Here is a 25,566-nt window from a genome sequence, read left to right on the forward strand (position 1 = left end):
GTGTAACCCGCTGATCCCATTCTTTCAATCCTAGGAAGGGGAGAGAAAACTCACAAAACTGGCTAGTGGGGAAGACGGGCAGGGTTGGTAACGAGACTGGCAAGGTATAAATTCAGGTTTTCCAAATCCCATTTGGGTGTTTGTTGAAAGGAACTGGGTCACTGCCATCTCTCTGGTTCATCGAGTAGCAGACTGAGTCTCTGTAGTCTTCCTTGCTGTTTATTCTTGGCATGCTCACGCCTGCTTCTTTATCTGCAGCCCACGGACGCACGGACTCTCAGCACGGGCAGGCCAGCCGGGAGTCTGCCGCTATGGAAGTAAGCTGGCCTGCTGCCATGGCTGGAGAGGGAGCAGCAAGGGAGGCTGTGAAGGTAATTCGGTCAAAGCTCAGACTCGCCCTGTTCTTGGTACGATGTCAGGACCCTTAGCTTGCTTTTTTTCCCTGTAATACACTGAGCTAGCCTCAAACTGCCAGCTAGCTCACCAGGAGACATAACTACAAATACCCACCACTTCCGTCCCAAGGAGGGAAGCATGCTATAAAAGCCAGGAGTGGCAACCCGGGAGATACCCTCCCATCTAAATATATGGGACCAAAAGCAAATTCAAACCCAGCGAGTCAATTCTGACTCATGGCTACCCAAGATAGAACTGCCCCTGTGGGTTTCCAAGGCTGAACCCGTTTCTGGGAGTAGAAAACATCGTTTTTATCCCACCGAGTAGCTGGGGGGTTCGAACTGCTGACTTCAAGGTTTGCAGCCCAACTACTAACCACTACACCCCCGGGGCTCCTTAAACATATCTATCTGTTGCCACGGGGTCGATTCCAACTCGTGGCAATCCGTCGTGTGTATCGAAGTAGAACTGTGCTTGACTAAATCTCAAAGTCTCTGGGAAAAGGCTAGACATCCTGGACTAGAAAGACCACTGAAACTGTTGCCATTACACATGGTGTATGCAGAGGACCTCATCCTGATCCGTGCATGCCGTGCATGCCGTGCCCCGTTACAGAAGCGCATCTACGTGAGACCCAATGGGTAACATTTACGCTAAAGCAGTGGGTCTCCACCTTCCTCATGCCGCGACCCTTTCATACAGTTCCTCATGTGGGAGTGACCCCCCAACCATAACATTATTTTCGTTGCTACTTCATCACTGTCATTTTGATACTGTGATGAATCGGTCAACCACTGTGAAAGGGTCGTTTGACCCCCAAAGGAGTCGCAACCCCAAGGTGGAGAACCGCTGCTCTAAAGCAAACATGAGAATGGAAGCGGGGAGGGAAGCTAGATTCAAAGAGACAAAAATCATGAGAATGTTGGCATGCTGTGGACCATATGTAAAGACATTATTAATGGAGAACTTAATGTGTTGTGTAACGTTTCACCAAAACTGCAACAAAAATTATTGCAGGATTTTGAAAAGCAGAGCTGTGCTCAATCATGGCTTTCAGGTCTTTCTTCCAAGGCCCAACCCCCAACCTTTCCATCAGCAACAGACGGTGGCAACTGTCGTACCCCCGCCCGCCCCCCTCCCCTGGATTCCGCCATGCCCCTAGACAGGATTTCTTTCTTTTAAGATGGACCTGATTTGTCCCTTCTTTCAGAGTTAGTACTGTAATGTGGATGGTTGGGTTGTGGGAATTTGAGTTGTATTTTCAGTCGAAAGAAACCAAGATGGCAAAGAGAGGCCATGGAAGTTCTATATATAAGGAGTCCCTGTCTGGTGCAAACCATGAACTTGCTTACTGAACTGTGAACCAAATGATGTTTGGAAGGTTGAATCTGCCAGAGATACCTCAGAAAAAAGGCCTAGTGATCTACTTCAAAACAGAGAGAGAGAGAGAGAGAGAGAGAGAGAGAGAGAGAGAGAGAGAGAGAGAGATTGATTGATGCACAGAACACAGTTCTCCTCTGACACACACAGGATCTCTACGAGCTGGAGTCGATTCGATGGCACTTGGTTCTCTATAAAGTCGAGCCCCTCATGTTTTCCCTAATTGATTTCTAATGAAATGTATTTTTAAATGGTGAATCACCCAACCAGTAGGCCTCAGTTACAAACAAGGAAATTAAGTGTTTCCCTTAATAGCTTTGTTAGTCTCATTATTAAAATCTACAGTGGCCATTTCCAAACGCTTTCAAGGATTACAGGGATATATGCAAAACTCGGTTTCTCTGAGTCTTTGCTATAAACTGCAGGCCTGTGACCCATAAAGGGCCTTGGACGTTATTTATCAGACCTTGTTTCTGGAACTCCGGGAGAGACGGGTGTCTGTCTGAGAACTAGGAGGACTCGAGAGGACAGAGATGAGTGCAGAGTTTTGTGTTGTTTGGGTTTTTATGTGACTGCTTGTAATCACGTTCTTGTTGCTCAGTCCGTGCTTTCCTTCAGGGAAGGACTCTGGCTTCACGGAGTCCCCAGTAGTTGGCATTTGCTAGGACCTCAGTCACTTCTCTGTGGAATGGGAGAAGTCGCGTGGTTACGTGCCCCTTCCACTTGGAGGGCTGACTGCGGAGCATAATGGATGACAGGAAACAGCACTGAGCTAGTAATTATTTTTAAGAATAGCAATGCTATCCTCTTTTTGCTCCAGCCTCCTTCCTCCTCTCTCAAAAGTCCAAACTCATAAGCATCGAGTTGATTCCAACTCATAGTGACCTTATAGAACAGGGTAGAACTGGCCTGGTGGGTTTCTGAGACTGTTACTCTTTATGGGAGTAGAAAGCCCTGTGGTTAGTTAGGAGCCCAACCCATAACCTCTCTGCAGAGATCCTAAGGGAGGGTAGAGGTGGATGGTATCTCAAGTCCATGGAACAGGGAAGGCACTCAATAGGATGCTTGTTCTGGTGAGATTACAATCCTGTCAATACTAGAAACAATAGCAAAATCCTCATTACCAACCTGAGTAAAGAAGGTTCAGGCTTTTGCCGATGAAAGACAGAGGCAGGGATGCGTCTCTGCACTGATATGAATGATGGTGTCGTGATCTTGGGTATTGTCCTGAGAATCAGACAGTCTGGGTCAACTTGAGCTGGGCATCATAACTTCACTTACATTGCTCCTGGGCAGCACAGAGAACATTATGCCAACTTCAGAGGGTAAGGATCAGACACATCAAAGGGGGTGTTCATGACTTGGCACCCGTAGGAAATGCCTCAGCCATGACCATGGTTTTGGAAAGGACCCATAACTCTCAGCCCAGACTTGAGTCAGCGAAACCACCTAGGGGTGTTAAGGTGGCTTGATTTTTTTGCAAGACACGACTTAATACATGTTTGTTCTGATTCAGTCAGGTGGAAAGGGGCAAAAGCCACTTGGGCTATGTAGTTGAGAGTCTTTCTGACAGTAGCACAAACTTCAACCCTGCTGCTGTAAAACATGGATGCCCCGGCTTGGGGCTATTTGGAAGGGAGATTTTGTAGCGCTGAACTGAAGCCCCATGACTCACTATACTCAGCCCTGCTCATTCGCTTCCCAGGCCTCCATGGACTCCATGATATCATGGGCATGAAATCCTTGCAGGCTAAATGTGATAAGAGCAATTGGCAGGGGCTCCAACCCAAGGCAGCCAAGAGTCAGTCTGCAGTCCCAGTGCCCCCATCAACCATCCAGGACTTCAATTGCACTGCCTTGTCTTTTTTAATAGCTAAAATCTGTATCATGTCTTAACCAGTTTGCCTGGTTATTCTCATCAAATGATAGGACAGTTTGTCCTTGACTGCGGGCTTTTGATTTCTAAGTCATAGCTGGTGTGCCTCATCCTGAAATACATGCACGCCCTGCCAGAAACAGGCAGGGCCCAGCTCCAGGCCAGTGGTCTGTTCTCCCCGCCTGTAGTCTCTGTCCGTACATTCGCCCGTCATTCCTCCCAAGGCCCAACCTGAGCTCTCCAGTTCTGGGGCTCAGCCCTGATCAACTTGTTCTCATTAACCTTAAACTGTGTGCTACTTAGCAAGACGGGGCCAATGCTAGATCTAATTCAGTGGTTCTCAACCTGTGGATTGTGACCTCTTTGGGGGTCGAACAACCCTTTCATAGGAGTCACCAGATTCATAACAGTAGCAAAATTACAATTATGAACTAGCAAAGAAAATAAATTTATGGTTGGGGGTCACCACAACATGAGGAACTGTATTAAAGGGCCATGACCTTAGGAAGGTTGAGAACCACTGATCTAAGCAAATCCCTCATAAAACACTGCAGATAGAATTGAGTGAGAGCATTTAACTTGGTCTGAATTCTAAAGCAAGCCAATGTCTCGGGTCATTTTAGAGCCCAGCTGGATTGTCCTTTGCTGTGGACTGGGAGCTCAAATCCCAGACCAAATATTGCTGTCAAAGGAAAACATCTCTCTTGAGCTTTGAGCTTGTAGAAGCCAGGCTGTTGCTCAAAGTTCGCCTGTGCTCTGGCACTGACCCTGAGCTGCCTGTCTGGATTGCCCCTGAGCTCCATTCCCAGGAAAACAGGCAGAGGTCTTTGGAACTTCCCCAGAAGATTTCTTATTTTAACATCTGAGCTTAAAGATGGATCCTCAAAAACAGACCCTTAGCCAAATAGATCCTGGAAGTCAAGTCCTAGCTCCTTTGTCTACTACAGTTGAAGGGTTTTTTACTGGGAAATTATTTTTCCTGACCTCCTCACCCATGATTTAGCCAGGATCACAAAGTGTTCCCCTGTTATAAGTTCAATGCCTATGACTCTAGTCATTATTCAAACATATTGGAGTATTGAGCAGGTCCACAGACTATTTTCATCACTGTAGGAGAAACAAAGATGATAAATTTCTGTTCCTGTCCTAAAGGTACTTAGAATCAAGTAGTGGATAGAGGTCAAGGATAGAAGGTGAACATCTAACCCATTGCCGTGAAGTCCCGTCAAACTCGCGGTGGCCCTCTCAGGTACAGTAGAACTATCCCATAGGGTTGCCAAGGCTGCCATCTTTATAGGAGCAGGCTGCCACATGTTTCTTCCAAGGAGTGTCTGGTGGGTTCAAACTATCAACCTTTCTATTAGAAGAGGAATACTTAACTACTGCACCATAAAGAAATAGTCTTTAGTGAGTAAGTTGGAAAGTTGCCAGTTTCACGAGAGCCCTGCCAAAATTCATGGTGTTCTCAAAGGTGAACATATGTTTACTTGTGGTTGAAGATATCTGGGAAGGCTTCTGGGAGGAGGGTCAGGCCAGGTGGTGAATTGTACCACTGACTGTGTCCTGCCCAGAGATAGGACTCTAAGCTATTAGATTCCTGTATCAGTCGAGTGCTGGCCCACTGGTCACATGGGGAAAGAAGGGTAAGTTCAATCTCCTAGGTATCCCTAAGCAATGAAGTTCCAATGAGCTAGATACATATTTGCTCAATGAATGAATTGGTGGTAGAAATAGGGATAGGATGTTGTAGCTAGTTGGTTTTGGGGAAAGATAAAAGAGAGAGAACTGAGATTTTGAGTCCCGTTCTCTGGGAATGGAATAGTGGCATCAACTAAGATTAGGAACTAGGGTTGAATGGAAAGACGAGGTCTTTAAGATCAGGTTTGCTTAGAGGTAGACCTACAAAGCAAGGGAATCAATGGGAAGAGAAGCTAGCAGCAAACCTGGACAATTCATGAATCTTGCTTTCAAACTATGGCTCTATCTTGAGCACTTACTAGACCCAAGAGTTTCTCTTAGAGCCCACAATACACTACACACTTCCTTCCTCTTAGTCATTGTTTTTCTTCCTCTTCCCATCTCCTTCTTCTGTTTCCCCATTTTCTTTTCTCCTTGTCGACTGCTTTTTCTCCCTCTATCCTCCTCATAAACTGAACTGAAAATATTATGATATATGTAAGAGCTCCCAATAAACTATTTTTAAAATAAATAAAACCATAAGAAAGAAAAATCTCCCTTTTCATTGACAACCTTTTTTCCCCCAACTCAAAAAGTTACTGCCTCATAATCCCTGTTGTTTCTTCCACCACTTCATTCATTGAACAAATATTTATTGAGTGTCTACTTTGTGTCAAGTGTTGGAATGCACCAGTGACTAAAATAGAAAACTAAACCAGGGCTTTGAATTGGCTTGAACCAGTTCAGTCATAGCTGGCCAAGCAAAATTAAATGAGTCCCAATTTTGTAAAACATGGGTGAAACAGAATGATAAACAGAACAGAAGGAATTGTAGGTTGAAACCCTGGAATGGAAAACTCAGAAGAGACATAGTGAATATTTAGGAGCCTAATGCAGCCTATGACATCATTGTTGTTGTTAGTTACTGTCAAGTTGGCCCAAGACTCATGGGTACCTCATGCCGAATGAATTACTGCCAGGACTGTGGAAAAAAACACCCATTCAAAGTAGTGCAGTCAGCCACCATCTTTGAGCCAGACACCGTTGTTTCTGACTGTGTCTGGTAAGAGATTTGGTTGGTATGCAATGTACATATTGCCCTTGCTTTCTAAGAGGGAGATTGTGTTTCTAGGAGAATGATGACTTGTAATTTTTCCCCTTCTAGCTATCATGGTGATTTACCCATATTTGTCAAATGTGAGTCTGTTCCATTTCCCTTTGTCAGCCATGCCTGGACTAGTCAGAACTGAAATAAGCCATGCCCCCATCGTGCTTTCTCACACCATCACCACTGTGACCACCACCCTCACCATCTTCCAGTTCCCATCCCTAGGGAGAGAGTCCGTGCCCTTCTCCTGCCTGCCTGCCCTTAAACTCATGTCTTTAGTTTGACTGATCATGCACAGTATTACAAGCATTTTTATCACTTAAAAGAAAAATAGAAAATAGGAGAGAGGTAAAAAAGAGGCATGTGACAGAATGAGAAAGACTTTGGCAATCAGCCCAGGGCCACTCTGAGGTCTCTCTCAGTGCAAATAGTACACTTCCTTTCTTAAACATCTTGTGTGCGCACACACAATACTGCCTGACTGTGGTCCCCAAGCCTTCATTTATCTTTGAATCTCACTGGATGCATGCATCAGTGCTAAGTGAATTTGCATACACACATGGGGGGAGGGAGGGTAATGATCGAGTTCACAAACTATTTCCAGATCTTAAAAGGTGAAAGCAGATTAGAGAGAGAACAGATTGCCCTGACTCATGCCTCCATGGATCTCTCTGGGAAGTAGGTAGTCATTACCTTTGACCCTGGTGGATGTCACTGTGTGAACTACTCCTACTCTTGTATCATTCATACACCTTCTTCTTTCACAGCCTCGTGTGTCCATGGATGCAAGTTCGGGGAGTGTGTGGGGGCAAACAAATGCAGATGCTTTCCGGGATATACTGGGAAAACCTGCAGTCAAGGTCAGTACAACAAACCAAGGTCATTTCTATGTGTTTTTTAAATTACCAAAGTAATGCCTGTTACTTTTTATTTGTTTTTAAAAATTAAATCCAACAATGCAAAATGATATCCATTTTAAAGTGGGCATCTCCACCCCCAGCCCCTATTAGCACCACAGATAGTAGCTTGCGCTACAACCTCAAGGTCCTTCCCTATACAGGTGAAAACCTAATGGTTTCTCATAGGCGTCTTACATGATATTGTAAAGGGCCATTGGTGACTTTGGGCATGAGTGAATCACTTGAAGACACTGGAGAGCATCGTTTTAATATCAAGAACCCACAGCCATTGAGTCCCTTTGGCTTCTGAGATGATCAATCTGTATAGGAATAGAGTCTCATCTGTCTCCAGAGGCACAGCTGGTGGATCTGAAATGGCTACTTTCCTAGCAGCAGCCCAGCACTTCTCCCACCACACCACCAGGCTCTGGAACAGCGCAGTGCTTAGCAACTGGGAGGATTCCCCCATCCCCACAGGCAGCGTTGCCAGATAAAATGAGGATGCCCAGTGAAATCTGATTTGGAGTTAAATGTCAAAATAACATTTTAGTGTACGTGGACCATTGGTGGCATAGTCATTATGAGTCAGGCTGCTAATGACAAGGTGGGCAGTTCAAAACCATCAGCTGCTCCTCAGGTGAAAGACGAGGCTTTCTATTCCCAGAAAGAATTATAGTCCCAGAACCCACAGGGGCAGTTCTACTCTGTCCTATAGGGCCACTATGAATCGGCATTGGCTCATAGCAGGGAGTGTGTGTGCCAAAGAGCGCATGGGACAAAATAGGAATAGCTACATATCGAAAAGTCAAATTTAACTAAGCATCCAGTAAACCCCACAGGAGGTGCCCTGTAAGTCACAAACTACTTGATGGCAGTGGGTTGACCCCAGAGGCTGTATGCCAATGTGTAGAGCCCTTTGGAGGAGGTGCTACTGGCATCCAGTGGGTAGATGCTTCTCGGCCCACAGATCAATAGCTTTGAAGGTGAGAAAGTGCTGTAATTATTATGGTGAATAAAAATGCTTCATCAGAGCACAAGGTCTGGCCTTTCCCATAGATAAAAAACAAACAAACAAACAAACAAAAACGAAATAAAACTCACCCCCATCAAGTAGGGCTGATTCATAGCAACTCCCTGTAGGTTTCTGAGACTGTAACTCTTTATGGGAGTAGAAAGCCCTGTCTTTCTCCCAAGAAGCTGCTGGTGGTTTTGAACTGCTGACTATGCAGATCGCAGCCCAACGCTTAACCACTACTCCACCAGGGCTCCTACTGCTACAGATCAGTGGTTCTCAACTGGGGTGAGTATGCACCCCAGGGCACACTTGGTAGTATCTGGAGACATGCTTGGTTGTCATTGGTCATTATTTGGCTAAAGCAGCCACTTGTTCGTTTTTCAAGGATGCACCTGGCCTGTTGGGGTCCTCCTTGTATCAAGTCACCAAAGCCAGGGATGCTGCTGAACAGCTCCTGATGCTCAAAACAGCCCCTGCCACCAAAGAAGGACCTAGCCTAGGCCCAAATGGCTATAGTTCCGAGGTTGAGAACCCTTGGCATAAAGAGGTCTGCAATCATTGCAAAAGGATCCTGAGCCCCTTAATGAAGTTGATCAGAGCAGAAAATCCGGTCCAACTTCTCTTTAAGGAAAGCTGTCGGGGTTCTAGAAGGAGAGCCAAATGTCTAAGACGGAGTAGGCTCCCACTCCACTCTCCCAGCCCCAGCCAGCACCCCAGGTCCTAAACTTAACTGTAGACCTGAAATTGCCTACTTTGGAGCTGCCCACCCTGCTGCCTCACAGGAGAACCCTTGACTCTTCCATCCCACCACCCACTGCGAGGCCAGAGCCCCCAAGGGGCTTCAGGGAACCAAGTCTAACGGTGACAGAGGCAGACCAAGGATAGCATGCTCATCAGCTTGTGCCCTGACCAGGGGTTCCCACCAGAGCCCTCATTCCCCATCTGTTTTGGATTCTATATCAAAATACTTCCTCCAGAGAGCCGCACAGGCGATATTTATCATACTAGTTTTCAAGCCTCAGTAACACATTAACGTGGCAGGGGTGGCCCATTGGCTCAAGTTGCAGGCCTGTCTGACTTTCTCTCCAGCCTCCCAGGCATTTGGCAGCCTCATCAAAGTTCACGGTTCCCTGTAAATGGCCACTGGCCCTTGCCATCAACCTCTGTCTTTTCTAAAAGTGCTCATTCCAAGACAGCAGTGAGTCACCTCTGTGTTAGAGTCCAGTGATGGGGTCATCCTGGGCACTCAGCATTTCTCAACCCCCTTTGTTGAACAGTTAACATCTTTTAGGGAGGTGGTTGGGGAGAGGGGGGAGGGGATGGAGAGAGGGCCTTTCGTTGTCCAGGTGCAGTGCTGGGACAGCAGCCTCTTCTTTCTTTTGCAGGGCTCTCTCTTGCCTGTTGCCATGCTATACTCACGTTTTAGGCAGGATTGGACTCTATCTCTCTCTTCTTATACATCTATAACTTCCTTGGAGTACATGAGTGGTATAAACAGTTAACACGCTCACCTGCTAACTAAAGGGTTACAGGACTAAGTCCAGCTAGAGGCCTGGCCACCTACATCCAAGAAACCAACCACTGAACACAGAGTGAAGCCCAGTCTTCCTTTGACACCAGAGGGTCCCTATGAGTGTGTCTACTCCATGGCAGCTCCCCACTTGGAGAGCTAGGATCTGAGGCCTCTACTTGATGGCATGTCTGAAGATATAATCATTTGCCAAGTTCCTTTTAGAGGTTTCTTTTCCTTCTGTGTGGCTTTCAATTTGTCTAGCCAAGTTATTAATACTTTTCTTTTAATTCATTTTATTGGGGCTCATACCATTCTTATCAAAATCCATACATATATCCATTGTGTCATGCACCTTTGTACATTTGTTGCCATCATCATTCTCAAAACATTTGCTTTCTACTTGAGCTCTTAATATCAGCTCCTCATTTTCCCCTCCCTCCCAGCTCCCCACTCCCTCATGAACCCTTGATCATTTATAAATTATTATTATTTTCATTCTTTTTTTTCTTTTCTTTTTTACATTTTATTAGGGGCTCATACAACTCTTATCACAATCCACACATATACATACATCAATTGCATAAAGCACATCTGTACATTCTTTGCCCTAATCACCCTCAAAGCATTTGCTCTCCACTTAAGCCCTCTGCATCAGGTCCTCTTTTTTCCCCCTCCCTCCCCGCTCCCCCCTCCCTCATGAGCCCTTGATAATCCACAGATTGTTATTTTGTCATATCTTGCCCTATCCGGAGTCTCCCTTCTCTGCTGTCCATCTCCCAGGGAGGAGGTCACATGTGGATCCTTTTTAACTGAGAAAAAAACAAGAAACCTTGAAAAGCACACAAAAGAACACCGACCTCACTCTGACCACCTGAAGAACATATTCTCTCAGCCTCCCATGTGGGGACCAAGGTCTATGTCTAGTTTTGCATCTCTCTCTCTCTCTCTCTCTCTCTCTCTCTCTCTCTCTCTCTCTCTCTCCCTCCCTCCCCCCCCCCTCCCTACTTACTGAGAGCCTGTGAGTATCTTGATTGGGATGTGATCAGAAGATGCTTAATTTGGAACGAAAATGGGGGAAAGGTCGATTCCAGTAGGGAGCAAGGGCTACTGAATTCATGAGAACAGGTGCATGGAAGATCAGCCAGAATGTCAGGAACTCGAGTGTCTTTTTTCTTTTACGGAGATGGAGCAAGGGTGGGAACGTGGGGCGAGAGAGTGACAGCCCTATAGTCAGTCAGAGATGGTCTTCCATTGAGGCCAGCTGGTTCTCCAGGAGGGGCCCTGAAGGTTGGAGGTTGGCTCAGGCACAGGGATGCTGAAGATCAGGGCTTTGAGGTATAAAAAGAAGCTTCACCAAAATCTAGTGAATGAACACTTTGTTTCTGATTGGTCAATGGGGACAAGTCATTTCGTGACTCACTTTTGTGGCCTTGAATGGGAGTTTGGAAGGTCTGTGCTTGGCCCTGTCCTAGGGAATCACAGGGGCACATTGGAAGGGTGGCCATTTGTAATAAGCTGTTTTCCTGAACCCAAAGGGTAGGAAGATTTCGTGAACCATCACTGTCTCCCAGTATCCCGGGGTTCAGGTAGAAGTCCCCATTTCCAGAACAAATACAGCCCTACAGGCTCAGCATTGGTAGCTGCCTGGAAGAGGCATCTTGCTTTAGGGTGCTTCCAGTTGATTGGGATTCACAGACATCCGACCGAACTGCGCCCTCGAGCCTGGCTTCCAAGGCCATCATCTTTGCAGAGGTAGACTGCCAAGTTTTTCCTTACGTGAAGCCACTGGCTGAGTCGAACCACTGACATTTGGTTAGCAGTGGAGCGCTCGCTTCATCATTGTGCTCCCAGGGCTCCTTCTTGAAGGCTGTAAACCAGGACCATTCAGCCAGTACAGGGTCCACCCAAGAGAATCATATTAGAAGACGGGCTGCTGGCAACTATCAGAGACCACTTGGGATACTGTTAAAGGAAGACAGAAAGAAATATGTGCACGGCATGGCCTTACTTAAGGAAACCCAGTGGTTTAGCAGGCTATGCATTGAACTGGTAAGCATGAAGTCGGCAGTTCAAAATCACCAGCTACTCTAAGGGAAAAAGATGAAACTATCTGTTCCCATGAAGATTTACAGTCTCAGAAACCCAAAGGGACAGTTCTATTCTGTCCTATAGGGTTGTGAGGAATCGGAATCAATTCAATGGTTGTGAGTTTGTTTTTTATGTTCATGATAGCTCTACTTTGAATGGAAGTGTTATATACTCAGAAATACACACATATGAGGGTCTTCCAAAAGTTCGTGGAAAAACAGAATGAAGAGTTCATGGAATTTTCTACAAACATGTTGAAGTCCCCACATATCAGAAGTGCAGCTCAATAAATTTTTCACAAGCTAAATGCCTGTGGACCCAGTACCCACATCACAAAACAGCAGGTTAGCCCTCTAGAAGATTCCTTATACTCTCTTCTAATCACACAGGCCCTTCTCCCTCTCACAATCCCCCTCACCCTGTGCCCCATCACATGAGAACCCTATCTTGAACACTTATTCCCTCGATCAGCTGTGCCTATTTTTGAGTGTAAGAGCCATGTTAGTACTGTGGGTTAAGCATTAGGCTGCTAACCACAACATAGGCAGTTCAAACCCACAGCCACTCCACGGGAGAAAAATTAGGCTGGTTGCTGCCATAAAGATAGAATCACAGGCTCGAAACCCCTATGCGGGGTCACTATGAGTGGGGATTGATTGGGTGGCAGTGGGCTTTGGGTATGTTGGGACTCTATATAAATGGAATCCTATAGCACAGTGGTTCTCAACCTTCCTAATAACAATGTATAAATTGTCAAGGGTTCATGGGGGAAGGGAAAGCAGGGAGGGAGGGGGAAAATGAGGAGTTGATACCAAGGGCTCAAGTAGAAAGCAAGTGTTTTGAGAATGATGATGGCAACATATGTACAAATGGGCTTGACACAATGGATGGATATATGGATTGTGATAAGAGTTCTACAAGCCCCCAATAAAATTATTTTTTTAAAGACATGAAATTTTTTTATAAATTATCAAGGGTTCATGCAGGAGGGAGAGTGTGGGGTGGGAATGAGGAGCTGATACCAAGGGCTTGAGTAGAAAGAAAATGTTTTGAAAATGATGATGGTAACAAATGTACAAACATGCTTGACCGCATGGATGGGTGGATGGATTGTGATAAGGGCTGTATGAGCCCCCCATAAAATGATTTTATATATTTTACACACGCCAACAGTGTATAACAAGCCCTGATGGTGTAGATGATTGCCCATTGAGCTGCTCCCAACAAGGTCAGCAGTTCAAAGCCACCAATTGCTCCATGGGAGAAAAAGCAAGCTGTCTGATTCCATAAATATTTACAGTCTTAGAACGCGACAGAGGCCACTCTACTCGCCCTGTCGAAGGGTTTGGAGTTGGAATCAGTGCCATGGCTGTGTGTGGGCCCGGAGTGTGTGATATTTCCCGTTGCTCCATCTGGCTTTTTTCCTAGGCTGTAAAGTACCACCAAGTGGGTGGTTTTACACAGCAGGATGTTCTCCCTCTCCTTCTGGAGGCTGTGTGTTTGAATGCAGGGTGTCATCAGGTCCTACCCCTCTCTGAAGATGAAAGAAAGCCTGTGCTTGTCTTTTCCAGCTGTTAGCTCTAGGGGCTCTTTACATTCTTTGGCTTAGAGATGTAGTGTCAAATGGTTGTTTTTCCTGCGTGTGTCTCTGGGTCTGTTCCTTATTATAAGGGCAGCACTACTCTGATAGGACCTCATGCTGGCTGGTAACATCACCAAAGACCCTGTTTGCAAACAAAGTCATGCTCACAGGTACTGGCATTACGGCTTCCACATATCTTTTGGGGGACATCATTCCGTCCATGAGGACATGCTCACAACCCTATGGAATGGAATCTGGATGGTGGTCAGAGGCGAGGACCTCACCGGTGCGGTCTAGGAAAAGCAGTCCAGGTGTTCCCTTACAATATGGGTACTCCACATTCACATGCGCCCAATCCAGGTCACCTTACTCTGTTGCTTCTCACTGGCCCCTGCAGATGTGAACGAATGTGGCCTCAGCCCCCGGCCCTGCCCACACAGATGTGTGAATACTCATGGCAGCTACAAGTGCTTTTGCCTCACCGGCTACATGCTGATGCCAGACGCTACATGTTCCAGTAAGTAGCAACTTTCAGCCACACTGGGAATTTGGCTTTGGGCAAATGATGTTTTGGGAAAAGTTGACTTGGGGGCTTAAAAAGCAAACGAACAACCTAATATCCTAATATCAACTCAGCGTCAATTCTATGTGGTACTCGCTCACTTGCTCTCTCTCTCTCGGGCTCGCTTGCTTTCTTTTAAAACTTTTTATTATGCACTGGGTGAATGTTTAAAGAGCTCATCAGTTCCATATTCAGCAATTCATTCACATCTTGTTTCATCTCATTTATCACAGTCCCACCCATGTACCATAGGCACTTCCTTTTAAAAATACACATAACATGAATGTCATCATTTTTAATGTGCAAAATTCAATGGCATCTAGTGCATTAGTAAGCTTGAGTAGCTGTCACCTGTATCTAGTTCCTCAAGGCAACTCCCATATCCTTTAAGCATTCTCAACTTGACCCCTAGAAATCATTAAGCTGCTTCCTGTCTCTATGGATTCACGGTTCCAGGAACTTCTTAATAAAAAGACTAAATGGGAGAGAGGGGGATTCAGGAAGTTCGTGGACAAACGGAATTAGAAGACAAAAGGAGATTTGTCCATAAACTGTTCAAAGCTCCCACATGTGTTGGGTTTTCTCATGAGAGGCAGCATGTGGAACAAACTATGCATCTGGTTTTCAGGAGGTGCTACCTTCCACGCAGGGACATCGAATCTTCCCCTTTCTCACGCCCTTGCCCCACTCCCAAAGATTAGTGGCTCGGACCGGAGACACATTCCGACTCACATTCCTGGAAAGAAAAGCCCTTCTGTGATAAGGCGGCCCGGTCCGTGGGAGGATGAACATCAATCTATTCATCAGCCTGGAAGGAGGCTTTTCTGGTTTTATGTTGCAGCAGACAGGCAACTCCACCCCCATCCTGCCTCCTCCTCTGAACCCTCTCGCTTTTCTCTACCCAGCAAAACAAATACATGCACGTTACCATCAGTCAACCCTGCCTCTTCTTGAGCCCTTGTGTCAGAGTAGAGCTGTGCTCTGTAGAGTTTGGCCGATGTTTCAGAAGTAGATGGCCAAGCTTTTCTTTTGTGGTTCCTCTGAGCACACTCAGAGTATCAACCTTTGGGCAGATGTGAGCCTATTAACCATTTCTAACCCCCAGGGGCTTGCTTCTGCCTACCACTCCCTAACAAATCCAAAGAACTGGTCACTTCTGCCATCTGGCCAGCAACTTCTGGTCAGAGCAGTTGGTTAGTGGACAACTCCCTGCCCCTCAGCTATGGGCAAGGGACCCCAACATCCTTAGCTCTTGGCCAAGGACCCCCACACCACTCATCATCCATAAGCCAGCCAGCCGAAGAGCTAGCACAGCCCTGGCAGACTCTTCTTTTCAAACCCTTACTATAAGTGAAACAGAAACCCACAGGAACCAGGCCTGTAACTTGATGAATTCTTAGCAGGCCAGGACCCTGGTAACCACCACCAAATAGAACTTTTCCAGGACCTGCCCCTTGCCCCTATAGGAAAGCACTATCAAGGCCTTTGTAGTAAGCACTTAAACATTTGAAAGAGATAAATGCTAATGGCTGTATCGGAAACATTCCGTGAAAGGCTCATCAGTGCCAAAAAAGAGGCAACTCCCCCACCCCACGCCTAATGGAAAGATGAAATTAGGCTCATTTTGAAGATGTGTGTCAAAAAAAGAAAACTAAAGAGAAGGGCAGGAGGAATCAACTGGAACTCTACCCATCAGGTCTGTTATCTTGCCTTGAGTCTCAGCCCCTGGGCCCTTTGTCTAGTTCTCTCTTTATAGGCGTGGCCTGTGCCTCCCTGTGTCCCACAGCTCTGGGCCTCTGCCCGGGAGACTGATGCCCTACTCTCAACCCCTGCCATCTCTATTGTCTACCAGGGTGTCTGGCCTGCTCTGGCGGGGTGATGGAGAGACTCTCCCTTTGGGACCCCTTCAGGGTAAATATGGAGCTGGCACCATAAGAGCTTTTTCGTGCTTCTGAGCTTCTGACCTACATAACCTGGGCCCTTGCTAAGGAGATGCATTGTGGTAAGCTATTAGATGTTCAGCAAGTGACCGACCACTGCCTCCCTCCCCCCCAAATAATAAATTTCAAAATACAGCCATTAGGAAAATAACAAAAGCTGGAGGCAGACAGGTTCTCAGCAGCCTATCCAGGAGCTCATCGCTGCCATCCTCAGTATTTGTTTTAGTCTCATGCCACATGCCCATAATATGGCTGTCTTGTTCCACAGATCATACCTACATTTGAGGCAGGCAAGACTTAGGGGAAATATATGACACTTGTCCCTTTTACCATAAAGCAAAATATTTTTTTTCAGAAGCTCTATTCCCCATCACCCCTCAGGCAACAGATCTTTATCTATCTCTGGCCACAACTACAAAGAAGGCTGGGAAGAAAAAAATAGTGCCTGGCTTTCCAACCTCAGCGGTGGGAAGTGGCAAGAGAAATTAAGTGTGTGTGTGTGGGGGGGGTCCAGAATGGCTTTGGGGCAACCAATCAGTTGTATCTGCCACCTGTTTTATATATTTATTTGTATACCTTGTCTTGTGTTTTAACTGATGGTTTACAGAGCAGATCAGCCATTTTTTATGCGACAACCACACACACTATGCTTCATCTCCTCCATGTGTCATGGTTTGCACCAATTCCTCCTTTCCTGACCCTCAAAGCTTTGGCCCCAGGAAAATGCTGCCTTTTTGATCTTAGATGGTAGCTTCCTCCTCCTGGGTGAGTTCAGTTCCAGACCTGAAGCATGGCTAAGAGTCGCAATCTTGGAAGTTCCACCAGTCTCTGTCCAAGCAGTCTGGTCTCTTTCAGGATGTTGGGTTGTGCTCTACATTTTCTCCTGCTCTCTCCAGGATCGTCTAATCCTATCTTTTTCAGAGCAGTTGGTAGCGGTAGCTGGGCACCATCTAGTTTGGGTCTCAGGGCAGTGGTGATTGATGCTTGCACTGCCACCTGTTTTAATGTGGGCACCTAAATACCAAGTCCCATGACTTGGTGACTCATTGAAGAGCATATTAGAATGGATGACTTGACCCAAATTACTTTGATGGCCATCTACATCAGGGTTTGCATTTCAACCTCTGGGGCCAGTTAGATAACAAGAGGAGTGATTGGAGCTTGTGCACAAAGAGAGTCATGTGGGCTTTGGTGACTACGCGGGGTATGACTATGGAAAGACAGTCACGTTCAATGTACTGACCAACAAAACAAACCATGGGCAAGGGTCAGACTACCGCCCCCATTCTACACGTGGCCAACGCAGGTCATGCTGCCGTGCAGCCCGGGCATTTGGAAACACTTCCTCAGCTTGCATCTTCCAGCGCTGGGGAGGAAGAGGCTCATGCTGGCCTGCTTTTTCAGATTCCAGGACGTGCGCTGTGACGAACTGCCAATACGGCTGCGAAGAGACCGAGGGAGGGCCTCGGTGCCTGTGTCCATCCTCAGGACTCCGCCTGGCGCCCAATGGAAGAGTCTGCGCAGGTAGACCAGCCTCCACTGCTCCTACTCACGTCCCCGCCCCCTAACCCCCCCACCCCACGCTCTTTCCTACACCCTCTCTTGAAAACCACTGAAAGTGCAGGTTTCTGCCCTGGGGAGACGGCACGTTGTAGTCGCACAATCTCAAGACACACTCGGGACTACTAGAAAGAGCATGGTTCTCTTACTTGGATGGCCTAATGTGTTCGTGAGAGAGAAAAGAGAAAGGTACTTTGATTTTCATATATGTACCCAGGACATTTTAATTCCGTTACCATCGATCTGTCTTAGTAACTCGATCCCTGGGTGGCTCAAGTGGTTTGTGTTCAACTGCTAACTAAAAGATCAGGAGTTCAAACCTACCCAACGGTGCCGGGAGAGGAAGGCCCGGCAATGAGCTTGTGTAGTGATCTCCGCCAAGAAAACCTGCGGCGCGCTGTTCGGCTCTAAAACATGGGGTCTCCAGGAGTTGGAATTGAGTTTATAGCACAAGCGGTGGGTTTTATTGGTTTGTTGGGTTACCTTGTGCCACTGTAAGAAAAGACGCCACATATGGGTACCTTTAAGGGGAAGAGACAAAATTCCCCACGGTTCTGGAGTCTAGAAGTCCAATTCAGACTTTCAGGAATGCCAGCGACTCTGTAGGCCTTTCTCCTAATACGTAGCATCTGCCAGCAATCCTTGGCATTTCTTTGCTTGTAGATGAGCCTGGCGTGGTATCTGTCTTCCTCCTGTGGCTGTATCTCTCTCTGATTTTTTTGTAAGACATCACTCAGAAAAGATTAGGTTTAGGATCACCCCCCCCCCACTCTGGTATGATGTCGTTACCATAACCCCTATTTCCAAATAGTCACATTTGCAGGTCCAGGGGTAAAAATAGCAATGTAAGTTATTTGGGGGACACAGTTCAAGAGACACCACTATTTGTATTCTTGTCATTCAGTGAATAAGATACTAAGGGCTATTGGGCTTTATGCTGAGTTTCTAGTATTTACCTGAGAAATAAAATATTTATTGTTTAATATCGGACTATAGAAAAGAGTATCTACCTTCTACATTCTTTAAGTTATGACACACAAAAAAAAACACTGCCATGAAGTTGATTCCAATTTACTAAAAACAACAACCAAATAAACCTACTGCCATCAAGTCAATTCTGAGATGCAAAGCAACCCAATAGGGCAGAGTAGAACTGCCTTTCTGTGTTTCCAAGACTGTAAATCTTTATGAGAGCAGACAGCCTCATCTTTCTCTTGTGGGGTGACTGATGGGTTTGAACTGCCAACTTTTCCCAATGTGAAGTCTCACCATCCTGACTTCTAAGAAGCATTCTAGCTATATGTTCTCCAAGACAGACTTATTTCTTTTTCTGGAAATCCATGATACTTTCAATACACAGAAATCAATTTGACTACATCTGTGGGAAGAGGCACTGGAGAAGCTCAACATCAACAGCTAAAATCAGGCCAGAGGCCGACTGTGCTACAAACCATCAATTGCTTATATGTAAGTTCAGGATGAAGTTGAAGAAAATGAAAACAAGTCCACAAAAGTGTATCCCACTCAAATGTCAAGCATATCTTAAGAGCAGATTTGCTACATTAGCCATTAATGACAGGAAACCTGATGAGCTGAGGATGACATCAGAACATCAATTGTGAAGAGAGCAAATGACCATTAAAAAGACAGGAAAGTAATAAAAGATCGATGAATATGTCAGACGAGACTCTGAAACTTACTCTTAATTGCAGAGTAGCAAAGACAAATAGAAGAACCGACGAAGTCAAAGAGTTGAATAGAAAATTTCAAAGGGCAGCTCAAGAAGACAAAGTAAAATATTGTTATGAAATGTGCAAAGAACTAGAGTTATAAAACCAATCAAGGAAGGACACACTCAGCATATCTTAAACTGAAAGAAACAAAAGAAAATATTCAAGTCTCGACTTTCCATATTGAAAGATTCTACAGGCAAAATACGGAATGATGCAGGAAGCGTCAAAAGAAGATGGAAAACATACACAGTCACTGTACAAAAAAGAGCTCGTCAACATTCAATCATTTCAAGAGGTAGCATATGAGCAAGAATCAATGGTACTGAAAGAAGAAGTCTGAGCTGCACTGAAAGCATTAGCCAAGTTCAATTGCAGGAATTGAAATATTTCAATAAGCTAACAAAGCACTGGAAGCACTCACTCATCTATACCAAGAAATTTGGAAGACTGCTACTTGGCCAACTGACTGGAAGTGATTCATATTTATACCCATTCCAAATCAAGATGACCCAACAGATGAGAAAGTTATAGAAAAATATCATTGATATCACATGAAACTAAAAATCTGTTGAAGTTTATTCAACAATGCTTAGCAGTAGTACATTGACAGTGAGCTCTCGGAGGTTCAGGTAGCTTTAGAGGCTGAACAAGGGATATTATTGCTGTATCAGCTGGATCTTGGCTGAAAGTAGAGAATACCAGAAAGATGTTTCCTTGTGTTTCGCTGACTACGTAAAAGATTTGGACTGTGTAGATCATAACAAACTATGGATAGCCTTAAGAAGAATGGAAATTCCTGAACACTTTATTGTGCAAACGAGGAACCTTTACATGAATCAGTAGGTAGCTTAGTGAGAAGAAAAAATAAATGATGCTTGCTTTGAAATCAAGAAAGGTGTGTGTCAGGATTATATCTGCTCAACATACTTATTCAATCTGTATGCTGAGAAAATAATCAAAGAAACTGGACTATATGAAGAAGACGGTATCAGTATTGGTGGAAGGCTTATTAACCTGCAATGCACAGATGACACAACCTTGCTTACTGAAAGTAAGGAGAACTTGAAGCACTTGCTGATAAAGATCAAGGATTACAATCTTCAGTATAAATTACAAGACAATGTAAAGAAAACCATAATGTTCACAACTGGATCAATAGGTAACATCATGATAACTGGAGAAAAGATTCAGATTGTCAAGGATTTCATCTTGCTTGAATCCGCAATCAATGCTCATGGAAGCAGCAGTCAAGAGATCGAATGATTCCTTGTATTGGGTTAATCTGGAGCACAAGACCTCTTTAGAGTGTTGAAAAACAAGGATGTAACTTTGAGGACGAAGGTGCACCTGACCCAAGCCATGGTATTTTCAATCACCTTATATGCATGTGAAAGTTGGACATTGAATAAAGAAGACCGAAGAAAAACCAATGCATTTGAACTGTGGTATTGGCAAAGAATGTTGTAAGTACCATGGACTGCCAAAATAACAAACAGATCTATCTTGGAAGACATATAACCAGAATGCTCCTTAGAGGCAAGGATAACATTGCTTCATCCCATGTCCTCTGCACATGTTATCAGAAGAGACCAGTCCCTAGAAAAGAATATCATGTTGCTAAGGTGCGAGGGGTACCAAAAAAGGGGAAGGCCTTTGACCAGAGGGACTGACACAGTGGTTACAACAATGGGCTCGAACATCATAACATTGGTAAGGATGGTGCAGGACTGGGCAGTGTTTCGTTCTTTGTCAGTTATGAGTCAGAACAACAACACCAACACTTTGTCAGAGAATGATGATACATACATGGAATCATTGAAAAATTACCCATCTAACATTTATCTATTCTCCTATAAATGCAAAAGGAACCATAAATCAGCCCCAACTTATGTATTTAACCATAGATCCAAAAGAACAACATACCATCTATCTGATTTTATATCTGAAAAATAAAGCAAAGAGTAAATTGTCATGGTTTGATCAACATAGTTGTCAACCACTCTATAAAAAGATGGTGCCCTTTGCTAAAGTTGCAGCCTTACATCATTACACTGAACCCATAATCTATATACAAGCACCTTCCTGGGAATGGAATATTAATTATATTCATATATTAGTAATATTAAGATAAATTAATATTAGATGGAGTGTTCCAATGAAAGAACCTGCTAAGTGCAATGCTTAGATGTTTGTGTATTTGACTTGCTTAAACGGTAACTGTCTAGATTTATATTTTATATTTTGAGGTGTCAGCAAGCTAACTTTAGTCTACAGGCAATGGGGACTCCATGCAAGTTTTCAAAATCACTCTTTTTTTTCCTCTTCAAGCTTTCTTGGACTTTATAGAAAACTAAAAAGCAAAGCGCTAAAAGTAAAAAAATATACTGAAGGCATCCAGAATCATTTCGATGCTTTGATAGAATTTGACATGTCTTTCTACATCATATGCATGGTTATAGATAACTGAGCAGAAAGCGTTTGGGTGGTTGAGCTCACACACTATAGATTCATGGACCTAGACTTGTCCACTGGGTGTGGAGGAGAGGAACTGGAAGAAATGAATGTTCCTATTGAGAAGATACTTTCAAATATAGCCGGTGTTACACGTGTGTAGTTTATTCGACATGTCTGTGTGTATCGTGGACAAACACATCCTTCTTTAAAATATCTAGTCTTGCTAAATGTGTCAAAGTGCACAAAGTATGCTAAAAGTAGAAGTAGTAAATAACATGTTTTCTAGATACCGTTTTGTTAAAATTCATATGAACTTTTGTCTTTCGGAAATTGAATTGCCAAACCGCCTCTCTGAGCAGCACATGATTGTGCTTGTTCAGGGAGGAGGGAGAAGAAAGTGCTGAGGGCTTAATCGGTATATTTATAGTGTGGGCCGGTGAACTATAGGCCCATACATGCTGTGTATTGTGTATGGCTTTGCTGAGTATATAGGGTATATGAAAGATAATTCCTAATTTTACAACATCTAGTCTTACTGCAGGTTCGAGAGGTTGCCCATGTATGAAAAAAGTAGACTTAGTAAACTCACACATTTTGTACATTTTGTGTTCAACTTTAGAGGGATGACTTGTGGAAGTGAAATTATGTAAGTCCCCTCTGAGGATTACAGGTGCTTATTTTTGTCAACTGGGTTGATGGGTTAATGGAGGTGTATGGTGTGGGAGGGGGCGGGGTTATTCTAGACCAGAATGTTTATTTAAAGGACGTTTTCAGATTCTAGTTTTTGTTACAAATGTACAGTTGAATCAAGATTTCTGTGTGTGTGGTGGACAAACAAGTCCTTATTAGAAAGGTTTAGAAATTGTCCTTCTAGATGCTTAGACGTGCACAACATACTAAGGGAGGCTGCAAATTAAAACCCTCTAAGTACTGTTTTGGGGGTCATAAGGCATAGGAATGGTTGAATTGGGGGGATGGAATTGTCCATTATCTTGTAGTTCCATTTGTCCGTGAACTTTTTGAAGCTCCATGAACAATATAATTATGCATTGAACAAACATTTGACTTATATGTCCCAAATGACACACACAGTTCCTGTCCCAAGAGAGCCAGGGTCTCAACCTTCCTGATGCCGTGATCCTTTCATACAGTTCCTCATGTTGTGGTGACCCCCCCCCCTAACCATAAAATTATTTTCATTGCTACTTCATCACTGTCATTTTGCTACTGTTATGAATCAGGTGACCCCTGTGAAAGGGTCGTTTGACCCCCAAAGGGGTCGCGATCCATAGGTTGAGAATGGCTGAGTTAGAAGCTGTGGGCACATTTGGCCCTCCATATCTGCAGGTTCTGCCTGCATGGATTTGATGAACTGCAGATTGAAAACCTTTGAAGTAGTCCAGTGGTCAAATCTAGTCTTCAAAGAGTAAGAGGGAGTCTAAAGTGCTTTTTACATTGCATTTGGTACTATAAATAATCTATAGATGATTTAAAGTCTGTGGGGGATATATACAGGCTACTTATATGCATGTGCCAATATATAGAGAGCCTGCATGGATTTGGGTATCTGCAGAGTCCTAGGCTCAATTCCCTGACAGTATAGAGAGTAACGACACTATAAAAATGGTAGATAAGTGAGCTTTGTGGAGTGGCAATATCATAGCCAGTGAGGTTTATCCGAGGCACAATTATTGCTAATTGAAAACTTTTCCCAATACCCCGCCATGATGACTTGAAATATAGTCGGCATTGGCAATTTCTGACAATCTCTATGGAGACTGAGCAAAAAAAAAAAAGTAGATAAGTGATATAAGTACATGAAAGGAAGGGCCAGGAGGATATTATATGGACACTGAATAGATACTACACTCTAGGTCAAGAAACTCAGATTATGGGTGGGGGGTGGGGAGCAGCCGCTTGTCCTGCTGTCACTGACACCTTCTGCTTCCACACACTCTAGATATCGATGAATGTGCCTCTGGTGAAGCCATCTGTCCCTACAATCGAAGATGTGTGAACACATTTGGAAGTTACTACTGCAAATGCTATGTTGGTTTTGAGCTGAAATATATCCGTGGGCGATATGACTGCGTAGGTGAGATTCAAGTGTCACCTGTCCTCTCTTCCTCTCCCACCAAATCTGTAGGCTTTCTCTACCGATATTCTGAAATCAAGTCATTAGTGATTTTTTTAGGGTTTCTGACATTTAGGGAACTCCAGTGGCATGAATTGCAGGAAACCAGGTCACCAGAAATGCAAAGCAAAGGAACATCAGTCTGTATTGCTCTACCATGGGAAAAATATCTTGAGATTTTCTTATTGGTGGTGGTTGGTTGGTTTTTGTTTTGTTTTATTTATATTTTTGGTTCTGTCTCCAGGTCTACAACCAAAAAAATGGGAGCAAGAAAGCAGTATTCATTGTTGAGACAGGACGAATAAGTAGACCTCTCAAATCCTGATCACTGTGGTTTATTCACAAGAGCCCACCAAGATGGCTATAGAACAATTCCTGAAGGTGGCTGAAGGCTTGTGGTTTCCCATCTCCCCTCTTGTAGTCAGCCCTTCCCCCTTCTGGAAAATCCTCATTCCACAAGCACCAAAACCATACTCTATCAAGATTTGGTGTCCGTCAGTTCTTGACCTGGTGGGAATGGAATAAAACATCTTATCTCTTAGTGAAGGAATTGCCGGTCTCAAGAAGCCAGGGATACGCAACCATCTTGGATGGTCTCCCACTGACATCCTAGCATAGGCAGGGGCCTGGACACAGCGAGGGAAATTCTGGCTCTGTCCACATACTATGGGGGACGACAGTGTGAACATGACAGGAAAAGCAAGCCATGGGGAGAAAAAAAAAAGTAGGATTTCTTTCAACACTTCCCAGGATATGTCCTAAGTAATCACGTTGGGACAACGCGTGGTTCCTGAGTTTGGAACAGCTTCGTGGAGCCTCCACAGCACTTCCCTCAAAGCTTCTCCAATACCAAGACCATTATAGATGGACTCATAAAATCCACATTTCTTCAGGGGCCCATGACTAGAGGTGAGATTGGCCCCCTCTGCCTTCCTGTAGGCTCACCAAGTGTGTTAATCCTCTGGTGCTGGGTTGACCCCCTGACAAGAAGCTGATGTCTACTCATAGACCCCATTGGGCAGAATAGAGCTGCCCCATAGGGGCTCTGAGATTGTAAATCTTGATGGAGTAGACAGTCTTCTCTTTCTCCTGCACAGCAGCTAGTGGGTTTGAACTGCTAGCCTTGTGGATAGCATCCCAATGCTTAACCCACTGACTGACCAGAGCTCCTTGATTCTGTGTTCATGTAATCCCACCCAGAGGATCGTAGGACAGGGTGGGGATCCACCTGGAGAGCTTCAAAAGGGAATTGACCTTTCTGATGTTCAAAGTGGCCAAGATTGGCATCTAAGCACTCTTTGTGGCTAAATTAAAACACTAGTCCATTGTGTGTGCATCAGTCTACCTACTCAAAGCTGGAAATCTTAGAAGGAGAAAGGGATTGACGAATCTCCTGTGTGGGAGGAGGCCAACAAACTTTCCAAGTCTTAATCCTGCTGACAAGACCAGACCGGCCTGACCCTTGCTCCTGGCAGTTTGGGGAACAAAATGCTTGTGCCTCTCAGTCACGGTGATGTCAGGGTTCCTCACATAGCCTGTCCTTTGTCTGGTTAGGGATGCCAAGCTCTTTCAAATAGAGCATTTGTTTTATAAGGCTAGTTCTCAATTAGACAGGTGGAAAAGTTAATGGCCAAACCTAAACAGCCCAC

General features: G+C 44.7%; 1 protein-coding gene and 1 non-coding gene across 2 annotated transcripts in view; both read left to right on the forward strand.

Moving 5' to 3' along the window:
- EGFL6 (EGF like domain multiple 6) overlaps positions 1 to 25,566 on the forward strand; it is a 74,058-nt gene that overhangs the window by 16,850 nt on the left and 31,642 nt on the right. The window contains exons 2-6 of the mRNA XM_075538286.1: positions 259 to 371; positions 7,205 to 7,297; positions 13,932 to 14,051; positions 17,441 to 17,560; positions 23,744 to 23,878. Of these exons, the coding sequence (XP_075394401.1) occupies positions 259 to 371; positions 7,205 to 7,297; positions 13,932 to 14,051; positions 17,441 to 17,560; positions 23,744 to 23,878 (581 nt within the window). The remainder of the gene's footprint in view (positions 1 to 258; positions 372 to 7,204; positions 7,298 to 13,931; positions 14,052 to 17,440; positions 17,561 to 23,743; positions 23,879 to 25,566) is intronic.
- On the forward strand, positions 23,421 to 23,561 carry LOC142435173 (U4 spliceosomal RNA). The gene has a single exon (XR_012781286.1). It is a non-coding gene; the product is annotated as a U4 spliceosomal RNA (small nuclear RNA).

Source organism: Tenrec ecaudatus, chromosome X, assembly GCF_050624435.1.
Source record: "Tenrec ecaudatus isolate mTenEca1 chromosome X, mTenEca1.hap1, whole genome shotgun sequence".
NCBI lineage: Eukaryota > Metazoa > Chordata > Mammalia > Afrosoricida > Tenrecidae > Tenrec > Tenrec ecaudatus.